Here is a 12,252-nt window from a genome sequence, read left to right on the forward strand (position 1 = left end):
TTTGACCACTAGGTGACGTAGACTTTCAGTTATGGAAAAGAAATTGGTTTTAGAAAAGAAAAACTAAGATCTGTGTTTTCAAGCGCTATGTGGCGCCCACCTTCTAGGTGAAAAAAGAGAAGAAAGTAAATGGTTGGAATTGGTTGGAAACCTAACTCCAAAATAATGTAAGAAAAGTTTTTTCTTTTTTGTGAAGTACGATTTCTATCTATTTTTCGAATTAAAGTAAATTACAAAGATATTGATCAATTGTTTTACTGTAATATATTCGACATTAAATTTTTTTATAAAAATCAATAAAACTCCTTGGGGTTGGCGTCGATCCACTGGAAGTCTTCCTTTTCCTTGTTTTTCTCCTCTTCTTCGGCGGAATTCATGTTTTCTGCTTTAGCTGGTGTTAACACCGGGGTCGGATCGTGGATTGGGGAGTTCAAAGGTAGAGAACTCACTCTCTCCCGCTTACAATTATTATCTATTTCTTTGGGAAATCCACTTGTTCGTTTCCACTCATGGTTAGAATCTTTTGGAAATATCGGAAACACGTCGGGTGGTCAGAATAAAACCCTTTGTTATGTTAAGAGCACAGTTGATAGATGAAGTTTTTGACTTGTTCAAGCTACTTTACAAGCTCACTCCCATAAAATTATATCATAAATAAAGAATTCTTTCTGATTCGTGGAGCTCACGGAGATGAAAATGTAATTTTGTACAAAAACAAATTTAATAAAGCTAGACGTACGACAAGAGAAAAAATTGTATGAGTAAGCTCATCATCTACAGGAAATTCTTACACGCGTATGTCCTTTAAATCATTGAGAAGCGTCTTTTGCAGTTATCCTTATGCACAAATTTATTGAGAGATTCGATTCCGAATGGAAATCAGAAGTCAAATATGAAGAATGAAAAAAATTGTGTGAACGCGTCGCTGCAACGCGGGTGTGTGCACTACGATTACAACCCATGAAAACCGATAGGGAAAGACACCATTTCATTTGAGCAGTGAATTAGCCATCGGACACCCAAAAAGCGAAATTTAAAGACCACGATATTGGATTAAAAAAGAAATCGTTAATAATGCGGTAGCGAATATTAGACACGGGAATAACCAAGCGGATGAGCCTAAAACCTAGAAAAATGAAATTAAGAGTGTCCTTCGAGTTACCGCAGGCATCGAAGCACCTTCAACTAGATAAAAAAGATAATGTTTCTCATTCAATAAACACCCTATATAGAAAAAAGGTTTCCGTACATAGTTTAAATATCTCAAATAGGATACCTACTGATAGTCCTGCAACAGCCCCATTCGCCGGATTCAGAAGCTGCCTATTCCTGTCGACAGGAGGGACTAGACTTTCAAAGATTACTGAATAAACAAACAGCAAAGATGGCCAAGAAACTCCACAAGTAGAAAGGAAACCTTCGATGAGGTTTCCTTTTAAATCTGTTTTCCCATATATGTTACTTCATTGAATAATTCAAAAAATACACTTGACCTTATGGCTATTGTGTTTATACTTGAAAAAAAAATTATGGTGACAATTAAAACAATATTTACATTTATAAATTAGAGACAAAGAGATAAACAATTTTATACGTAAATGAAAAATTTTTTTTGTGTGTAAAAGAAAAAAATGCAATGACGTTACTTATTATTTAGACGAGTCTTATATTTATATTTATATTTATATTTATATTTATATCTATATTTATATTTATATTTATATTTATATTTATATTTATATTTATATTTATATTTATATTTATATTTATATTTATATTTATATTTATATTTATATTTATATTTATATTTATATTTATATTTATATTTATATTTATATTTATATTTATATTTATATTTATATTTATATTTATATTTATATTTATATTTATATTTATATTTATATTTATATTTATATTTATATTTATATTTATATTTATATTTATATTTATATTTATATTTATATTTATATTTATATTTATATTTATATTTATATTTATATTTATATTTATATTTATATTTATATTTATATTTATATTTATATTTATATTTATATTTATATTTATATTTATATTTATATTTATACTTATATTTATATTTATATTTATATTTATATTTATATTTATATTTATATTTACTGTATATTTATATTTATATTTATATTTACTGTATATTTATACCTACTTCACATTAATTTCCTATAGACACATGCGTAGCCCGAGGCCCCCCAAAACCCCCCACAGTACCAAGTTAGTTTAGCACAGATATGTTTTCCATTAAATTCTGAAGAGTTCTAAACTAATAAGTACAGTGTCTTTCACTTCCCTGACCGGTACCGTATGTTTAGTTTGAGAATCCCATCGCACTGTACGACGGTCCCGATTGGTCACATCTTATTTAATTTATTCCTGTAGACGTAGACTTAGAAACCAATACCTAGATATTGTGATCAGCCGTATCCGTCTCGTAATTCCCAACCCCTTTTGATTAATTTTTGGAATTTTTGGAAATACTGGCGCAAATTGGAAATAAATACGGTATGTCAACCATGCACTTAGTTCCGCATAAAATTCCACTTGACCCGACTTCAAATGAGTGCTACGAATTTATTAGCAGTGTACAGTGCAATGGTCACAAATTTTTATTTCACAAAATAAACATGTGTGCCACCATGTAAGGAATGAATATCTCTTGCGGCAAAAAACCAATACTTTCACTTTTGGAAAGCAACCCTTCTTATAGTCATAAAACAATTCAAGAAGTTGATCGTTCAGAGAACTTGCTCGTTAACTACGCTGCTCGTGAACTGTAATCAAACTCATATAGCCATACTACAATACTTTCCCTTCAATTAGCTTATTTTTGTAACTAAGGCAACAGAAACGGTGGACCCTATTTCGGAACATCCAGCGGTAAATCTTCATGCAACTCCTGCAATCTATCGGTGTTGCGTATCTCAGGTAGAGAGTAGCAATAGCTTTAGATAGAGTCAGTCTTTTGCCCTAATTTCCCTTCTTGTATTAAAAATGAGACTTACGAAGTTTGCAATACTTTATTGGACAAAACCAAGGGGGGGGGGCGCTTCGTTATACAAGAGGGACTTTCGACGTGAATTGTCGACTTAAAATAGGAAACAGAAAGAAGACTCACAAAACAAAACTACTAACAGCCGGAAAGGGACTGTTAGAGCACTTTTTGACAACTTAAAGGTATCTTGAAAAAGGGTGAAAGCGTACTGGTGCAGTCGAACTGCGTATGCCCCCAAGAAACCAAAAAGGGAAAAACAAAAGAAGGTCGACCACATAAGGGAGCCCTCTACTGGGTCCTACCCCCCCCCCCCCCCCCGATTAAATCGGTGACAATCGGTATCTACCGGCAAATCCGTCTCCTCGTCACTCGCATCATCATCTTCATCACTCTCCCACTCCACATCTTCTCGGGCGTGAAAACGACGAATTTGACACACATGTGCATTAAACCTCCTGAATTGTTTCCTTTTCCATCTTGCGGGCAAGTCTTCCACGAGATAAGTTGGCTCACACACTTTTCGAACCACTTGATACGGCCCTATGAACTTCGTTTTTCTTTTTTTGTTTAATTTCCTTCGCACTAATACGTGCTCACCAACACGCAAATCCTCTGTCACTCGGCGAATACCATCAACTCGTTCCTTCACTTTTATTTGTTTTTCGATTATGCGCATCCGAGCCGCGTTTCGCAATTCACCTACGCGTTTAGCAAAATCCTCGTACTGAACTGGACGTTCTGGCGGCCAAGGGCAACCGTTTTCGTCCGCCACTACAGGAAGCCGGCCATACACCAGTTCGAAAGGCGTGACCTCCGTTGGCGCTTGTTTGGCAGTATTGACGGCCAAGGCTGCTCCTTGTAGTTTCGTATCCCAGTCTGTATGGCTTGAATTCATATACGCCGCGATGGTCAACGTTGCGGTGCGGTTTAGTCTTTCACACAAACCGTTCGTTTGCGGATGTTCTGGTGTTGCTAACACGTGGTCAATGTTCCCTTCAACCATTTTTCAGCAAGTTCGCGAGACCTTGGTCACTCATAATTCTTCTGGGGTGACTATGACGATGGATGATGTTGTCTTGGATGAACAGGATGACGTGATTAGCGGAGGTATCGGGGACGGCTGTCACTTCCACCCACTTAGTCAAATAATCTATCACCACTATGACATGTTTATTTCCAGACTGTGTCGTCTGCAAGGGACGCAAATGGTCTATACCCAACATTTCAAAGGCGTGGGCAGGCGGAGGAAAAAGCTGCAGCTTCCCGACGGTCTGTCCCACGGCATGCTTGTGTAGTTGTGGGAGAGAGCATCCGCCGCAACGTTACAAGTACCATTAAGATGGCGAACTTCAAAATCATACTCTTGTAAAGAAAGAATCCATCTAGCAAATTTTCCATTCAATTCCTTCTTTGAATGCATCCACTTGGCCGCCGAACTATCGGTCTCAACTGAAAACCGACGTCCATAGACATAAGTTCGGAACTTTTTAAGCGCCCAAACGAGAGCAAGACACTCTAACTCATTCGTGAGATAGCGCGATTCCGCATCTGATAACGTTCTTCTTACGAACGCCACCGGCCGTAACCCAGAACCGTCGTCCTGTAGTAAGACAGCCCCCAAACCTAGGTTGCTTGCGTCCGTTTGGATGACCACATCCAATTTATCGTTGTAATGGGCTAGCAGGGGTGCTGACGTTAGGCACTGCCAGTGAGTACCAACCTTTGTTTGGATGCCTCCTGTTCCCCCAACCAAGACCAGACTGCATTCTTCTTCAGCAGACCATAGAGTGGGCTTGCCACGGCGGAAAAATCCGGGCTGAAACGTCTGAAAGAGGAGGCTAGTCCTAAAAAGCTTCTCAAAGATTTAACATCATTAGTTTTGAAATCAATTAAAGCCTGAACCTTATCTGGATGAGGGCGATACCATTTCGTTCTATCACGTGCCCACGGTGATCCACTCGTGAAGTCGCAAATACACACTTCTCAACATTCAACGTCAAACCAGCTTTCTCGCGTGCCATGAGCACAAATTCTAATCTTACCTGATGTTCCTGGAAAGTGCGCCCGAAGACTAAGACATCGTCCAAATAGACGAGGCACATTTGCCACTTCAGACGACTCAACCCATTATCCATCAATCTCTGGAAGGTTGATTGGGCGTTGTTCAACCTAAAAGGAAGGCGGCAAAACTCATACAGGCCATCTGGGGTGACGAACGCGGTCTTTTTTTGGTCTTTAGCAGCAACATGAACCTGTCAATAGCCACTGGCTAAATCAAGACTAGAAAAAAATTTGCGCCTGCCAGGCGATCAAAAACATCATCAATCAGAGGCAGAGGATATACGTCTCTCTTAGTAACCGAATTTAACTTCCTATAGTCTATGCAAAAGCGGTCACTCCCATCTTTCTACCCTACGAAAACTACTGGCGCTGCCCAAGGGCTTGACGAGGGCCAGACAATTCCTCCTCTGAGCAGTTTGGTCACCTCGTTGACAATTATTTCCCTCTCATACCTCGAAACGCGATATGGTGCGGATCGTTCTGGTTGTGCGTCCCCGGTGTCGATCACGTGTTCCGCCTGATCAGTGATGCCGATCTGTCCGTCGCTGCCAGGAAAGCATCTCCATCGCCGTTGGATTAGAGCCCGCAGGCTGGATTCTTCTTCTTCTGATAGCTCCTCTCCGGACATCAGGTTTGCTAACGACGATGGACAAGTGTTCGGTTCAGCTACCCCAGTTATCATCGTACAGCTAATTGCCATCTCTTCCTTTGCCTCGATCATCACCTCTGCTCCATCTCTATGTCCATCGTCGAAATCAGCTCACTTCCGGTAAACCTTAGTGGAATGGATTGCAAGTTCACTATGGGAACCCTCAGCTTTCCTTCCCCCACTTGAACCATGGCCGATGATACCATCCACTCTCTACATGGACGAGCACAGCGACTCAATTTCACCGCTCCACTTCCGGTGAAATTTCTTGGCACTTTCGCCGACACAAACATCAGTGAGTCACCTGGAAGAACTAAAAATTCAACTAATTTAATACTTAGACCTTGTCTACTGCGTTTCGGTGCTAATTCGTCTTCAAGTATCTAAACAAGGTCGTCTAACACCGGAAAATCATCCTCAAAGATCTTCTCCACTTCGTTCACAAATTTTACCTTCTTCTTCTTCTTCTGTTTTAACTCTTCCCACTTCCTACATCCTTCGATATCCGCAATATTTGCCCCATTAATCTGCAATCCCCTCCCTTCTAACGCAAGTTTACCTCCCCTTACTACAATGTTTATCTCGCTTTTCATCATCCAATCTACCCCCAATATCAAAGAAAAAGGTGACGATTGAATCACTGCCACCTCAGCCAACTCTATTTTCCTCCCTTCCCACCCAATTACCAAAGAACAAAAAGAATCTACTGCAACCACTCTATTGTCTACTTCCCTCAGTTTATAATCTCTCTTGTCGTACCTCAACGCCATCTTTCCCAACTTACTGGCCGTGCTAAGCCTAATGGCGCTACTGGTGGCTCCGGATCCTACAAGCGCGACAACTTCACCAATATTTTCAATGACAACCATGATGAGAGGAAGGAGGGGTCGGCAAGGTAAGGAAGCGTAGCTGGTCAACAATGGCCTTGCCTCGAGTGACCAGCGTTTGCGTTTTCCGGCTTAGAAGAACAAAAACGTGCCTGGTGGCCCGTCCTGTGGCAATACCAGCACTCCATTGGTGGGTGCACATCAGTTACCGAACTAGTCCGTCTTCCTTCAACACTCCTACTCACCGCCAGTCTATCCAACTTCGACCCTAGTTCTGACATCATCTTCTCCCCGAATCACGAAACGCTACTGGTAAATCTTGTTGTGGCGGGGATGTTCGATACTGTTGATTTGGCGCCACCTCAGGTCGCGCTGACACCCGCAAGTTGTTCCAGCTGTCGAATTCTGGCAATGAAAGTGGGAATATCCTCCGGTGTCGCGGCGGTCATCGCGGCTACATGTTCCCATTTCGCCAAACCGTTGATCAAGAAGGGGATGGCGTCACGTTCCGTTAGAGGGATTGGGGAAAGACGACAGAGTCGGAATTTGTCGAGAGTATACTCTTGATTCCTTGAATTCCTGATTCGTTTGGCCCATGCACCCGGTCCTGGATCAACTGATTCCATTCGGCAAACGAAAGACGCCTGGAAAAATTTGCCACTAAGGCGACCGACCACGCTGCCCAATCAACGTGAGTATGTCCGATCTGGACATGCCACATCAGCGCCGTCTGCCCTAGACGCCGAACGGCGACTTGCAACCTATCTGCATCTGTCCATGCTTCCGAGGTCGCTACTCTGTCTACGTGATCCACGAACCCTTGCGCGTCTTCGTCGACGCGCCCTTCGAATTTCGGGATACTCTCCACCACCGCCGTGGATGGTCGATGGACCAGGGGTCCCGCGTGTAAATAAGCCCCTCAGGGCGGCGTTCTCAGCTTGTTGACCCTGCAGGGCTTGCAGTAGATCGTTATTCTGCTGTTGTTGAATGGCCCTATCATCTGCTGCAGCTCGGGCAAAGGCCGTTAAAGCCTGAATGAGGTCGTCGTTGCTAGCCATTGGAGCCGGACTCAGCCTCGCCGAAATTCGTGTAGCCCTTAGTGAAGCCGCCGACAACTTATCCCGCTTCTCGCATGTACCTCCCTGGATGATTTGGATGCTAGACCTACCTCTGCCGACGATGCCGATCGGGTAACTATCTGGAAAGGTACCGACTCAGTCTTGGGAGAGTCCGACATACGGGAAAGAAAATAAATACTTCGCCTAAACGGCGCGGACGCAAAAGAAAAATAAAAAACCAAAACACCCAATAACCACCCCACCCCAGCGATACACGCCAAAGAAGAAAAAAAACACACAAGAAAAACATCAACCAAAAAAACTTCAAAGAAACCCTGCCAAAAAAGAAACCTCAAAAAAAAAATAAATAAAAAAGAAAAAGAACCACCGTTTTGTATGTAAGAAAAGAAAAGGCTGGAAGGTGAGAAAACGAAACCGCGACACAAGGAAATGGCTGACCTAATTAAGGGGGGTAGGTAACACGAACGCGGGGGTACAATGGCCGCCCCCACCAACTGACAACTCTAACAAAAAACGCCCACCAAAACAAAGATTTCACCGTGAAGGAACGAGAGGAAAAAAACAAAAAAAAATTAACAAAAGAACACAGCACGAGGAACCTGTGGCGGTCAAAAATATACTTTTAACCTTTCGATGGCCACATCCCACTCCTGACACCAATTGTTGTGGGGGCCGAGCGGTGTGCGACCCACAACACAGACCAAAAATGGCCAATACTCCCGTTTCTCACACTGTATTTTCAGTTGGGTTAACACTCTTAGAATACACGTAAGGAAACACTTAGCTACAGCATATAGAGCTAGCACACGAAGGGTAGCCAACCGGGCAAAAAGTAGGGCTCCCTCTTCCACCTTCGTGATCTCCGGCGCCGACTCGACTGCCCCGTCAAGCTTGACAGGCCGGTGAGGTTCCAGGGACCCATCTTGCGGCTACTCTTGTAACTTCATGCGTCCCAACCGCAACACAATAGGGTCCTCATCCAAATATTCAATAGGGTTGAAGACAGGGTGATGAGGGCAATACCACGTTCGACCGAAGGGTCCGGCGTTGATCTCCTCTCGGGACAGCTTGTGCGCGTGTTGCAAGTTGATGTAGGTATTGATGACCGACCCATAAACCATGCCGAGGTCCTTGTCTTTACTAAGTTTTCTTTCCAGATAAAAGAAGCGACGTTGGGCGACAAAGAGGTTGTTTCGGAGGTCCGGATTGTCCGTCTTCCAGAGTAGGTTGACCTCGTAGCGTTCACCATTATGTCTGGTAGCGTTGTTCAGAATCTCCCACGCCCTCCGTTCTTCTCGACCGATAGGTTTAGTGACGTTCGGCTTCGTGCCGAATGTATCAGCCTCGACGAATTGTTGTAAAAGAACTTCACATCCTCTTTCTTCGAGGGGGGAATGGAAACAATCGCAAGCGTCGTCACTGAGTTTTCCGCCTGACCCTCCAATGTACCAACCGAATGCTGACAGGTAGGCACGAGGTGCTCGTTGGTCAAAATAATTTTTGTGCGTTTCGAAGATTTCGATTGCGGACGGGTGGCCATGACCGATTAGGATTGCGACGTCCTCCTTTGTAGTAGAGGGAACCGGAACATGAGCGAGGTGAGGCCACTGCTTTCTAAGACTAGCAAGGTTGATCGGACGTTTGTCGAGTTCGAAAGTATCCATCACGTGCGCATCCGAGATGTCAAAGGAGAAGCGGCCGTCAATTGAAGTGACACTGAAATTGACGATTTTACGATCGACAGATTTAGTTTCACCGTTTACCGTTCTCGTTTTAACTCGTTCAACTTTGCCTCGTAGATTGATCAGAGCCGCAGTCTTACCCCTTATTACGGATATTTCGCTTCCAGGGTCGAGGAGCGCATAGAGTGGGTACTCATTGCCGTTGGCCTTCAGGGTCACAGGAACAATCGGTAGTAAAGTGCGGCTACCTGCCGATTTGGTTGCGACGGAACCGGAGAATTTCATAGTCGCTGATACTGGACCCGTCCTTTGAGGGTAGAGCCGTGGAGCGCCGTGCAAAAGTGGGTGATGGATGCCATCGCAGTCGGGCTTCGAGCAACGTTCGGTACGGGGGCACGCTCTGCTAAGGTGGTCGCTGCCTAAGCAAAGAAGGCACAAATTGGCTTCCTTCACGATTTGCGCTCTTTTCTCCACGGGAATGTCTCTATATTTTCTGCAGTCCTTCAGGCGGTGTGCACCCCTTACATCTAGAAGCTGCCTCGTCGTTGTTCGATTTCGGGAGGGTTACGGACGTAGTGTTGAATACGTTCGGTTTATGTGGAGTACGACGTTTCTCCTCCGATGGTTTAATGTGCTGTCTATGAGGAGTTTCGATCGAACTCGCTCGGATAGATTGTTCAGCCATTGCAACTCCGTCGAGCCATTGGTCTAAGTCTTCAATGGATGTGAGTTGCATTGCCCAACTCTTCTCGCCCCATCGACTCTTCAATGTTGGAGGGAGCTTAGAAATCAGCTGCGAAAGCGTGGTGTGACTGTAAAGTTCCATTCCGTATCCTCCTAATTTTAGAGCTGCTACCACGGAGTGGAGATCGGCTGAGAAAGCCCGAAGGGCACTGAAATCGTTGTCTCTAAACGGCCGTAGCTTGAGACGCGATGAAGTGCAGGCTTGGGAGACAATCTGCGGGTTTCCGTATCTCCGTTGAAGTTCGTTTAGCGTATGTTGGTAAAGTCCCGGGTTGAGAAGAGCTCCTCCGATGTTCTTCCTAATGGTCGGTGTTTGCGCGTCATACAGATGGGCGATGCGTTTTGCGTCAGAACACACGGCATCGTGGACGAAATCCTTAAACATCTGTATGAACATCGGCCAATTGCGAGGATCGTCCATCGTGTTGGCCCAGGCTGCTCATCTGCAGTAAGTTCGGCCAGTTGTCGTCGCATGATGGCGCCGCTTAATCGTTGTCAGTCCATCTCGTTTCGAAGCTCTCGCTGTTTTCTTTCACTCTCAACGCGACGTTTATATTCGTCAAGCTCTCTTATCCTCGAATCAGGCCACGGATCGTACGGGTGAAAGAAGACCTGTCTAGGATTCGATGGCGGTATGAAGTCAGCTAGAGTGGTCGCGATTCACTATCTTGTTCTTCAGAAGCACTAGCAGCAGTAACTGTAGTAATGTTGGAAGCGGTCGCTTGCTGGACCTGAATACGATGAAGGGCTTCCGCAATCCTTTTCTTGTTACGCAGTAACTTGTCCGCCTTCTTCCTCTTGGCGCTGTTGAATTTGCGCGGAATGTTGCTGGTTGCCAGCCGGCCGGGCTTTAAGACTAGATGGGCTGGGCAACTGGTGATAAATATCACTTGACGGACGACGGAAAGGTCGGAGAGACTAGACGGGCAGTGACGGAAGTTCCAGCTGACGATCAGTAAGTCTGGTCAAGCTGGACGGGCAGTGACGGAAGATCCAACTGACGATCAGTAAGTCTGACAAGCTGGACAGCTAGATAGGGAACAACTGACGGGCCAGTAAGGCTGGACAGGCTGAACACCTGGTAACGGAAACACAGCTTACGGGCCAGTAAGGCTGGACAAACTGGACAGCTGGTGTAGGGTACAGCTGACGGGCCAGTGAGGCTGGAAAGGCTGGACACCTAGTGACGGAGGGTATAGCTGACGGGCAATGAGGCTGGAGCAACTAGACAGCTGGTGTAGGGTATAGCTGACGGGCCAGTAAGGCTGGACAGACTGGGCACCTAACGGAAAACACAGCTGACGATCAGTAAGGCTGAGCAAACTGAACAGCTGGTGTAGGGGTACAGTAGGGTGTTTCATTTCCGAAAAATCTTCAAATTGACCCATGTACTTTTTTTCTCGTTCCTTATACATTAGATAGCCTAAGTTATTTTTTTATTTCTTTAATTTTGTTTTCTTATGTTGCCAGATTTAAAAAAATAGCTCTAAAGCCCACTTTTAAAGCATTAAAATTAATTGCGCCTAAAATATTTTATTGAAAATTATGTACTTCGGAAGGATAATAAATTATTGTATGATGGTAAACTACTCTAAATTTTAACCTCATCGTAATAATTTTTGGGATGCCAGTAATCAAAAGAATATAGGTCGCTTTAGCCTTACACAAAAAGGGCGCGAAAATGTTGGAATTCGTCTGCCCCATGGCTTGTTGTTTCAAACAACTTTCAGTTTCTAATCGCTGTGACTCTATCCCTTGTGTTGAAAATGCAGCTTCGAAGGAGAAATTGGGTAATTAATTCGTGTGAAGTTAATAGCTTAGCAAAATGTAATCAGTTGCCATTATGGAGAAAAATTCTTGAAAGGTATAATTATCATAGAATGGGAAACCAGAACGAAACTGTGAGAAATGTTTCTAAAATGGTTCTAGAAGAAGTAAAAGAAGTTTGGGGAAAAACTATTTTACCCATTAAAAAGATTTGCAACTTTTAAATCAGCTTGTCTCTTACTTCAAGAAGTATCGTTGTTTAAAGGTGATTGCCCTTAAGACTAATTTAAGTAAACAGAAAAAAACAAGCATGCTACAGAGAGTTGAAACTTTTTTAAACGAACTTGATTCGCTCTTTGATATTTCGGTTTCTGATTGTTACAAGCAACTGACCCGATCACGTAATCCTAACTGGAAA

At 43.5% G+C, this 12,252-nt stretch overlaps 1 protein-coding gene across 1 annotated transcript; it reads right to left on the reverse strand.

Annotated features, from left to right (window-relative positions):
* Positions 1–8,570: 8,570 nt before the first annotated feature.
* Positions 8,571–10,488, reverse strand: LOC130692631 (uncharacterized). Its single transcript, XM_057515765.1, has 2 exons — positions 9,849–10,488; positions 8,571–9,742 (listed from the first exon to the last, which is right to left on the reverse strand). The coding sequence occupies exons 1-2, from the start codon at positions 10,486–10,488 to the stop codon at positions 8,571–8,573; spliced, it is 1,812 nt and encodes a 603-aa protein (XP_057371748.1).
* Between the last annotated feature and the right edge of the window lie 1,764 nt (positions 10,489–12,252).

This window comes from Daphnia carinata, chromosome 6, assembly GCF_022539665.2.
Source record: "Daphnia carinata strain CSIRO-1 chromosome 6, CSIRO_AGI_Dcar_HiC_V3, whole genome shotgun sequence".
Taxonomy (NCBI): Eukaryota; Metazoa; Arthropoda; class Branchiopoda; order Diplostraca; family Daphniidae; genus Daphnia; species Daphnia carinata.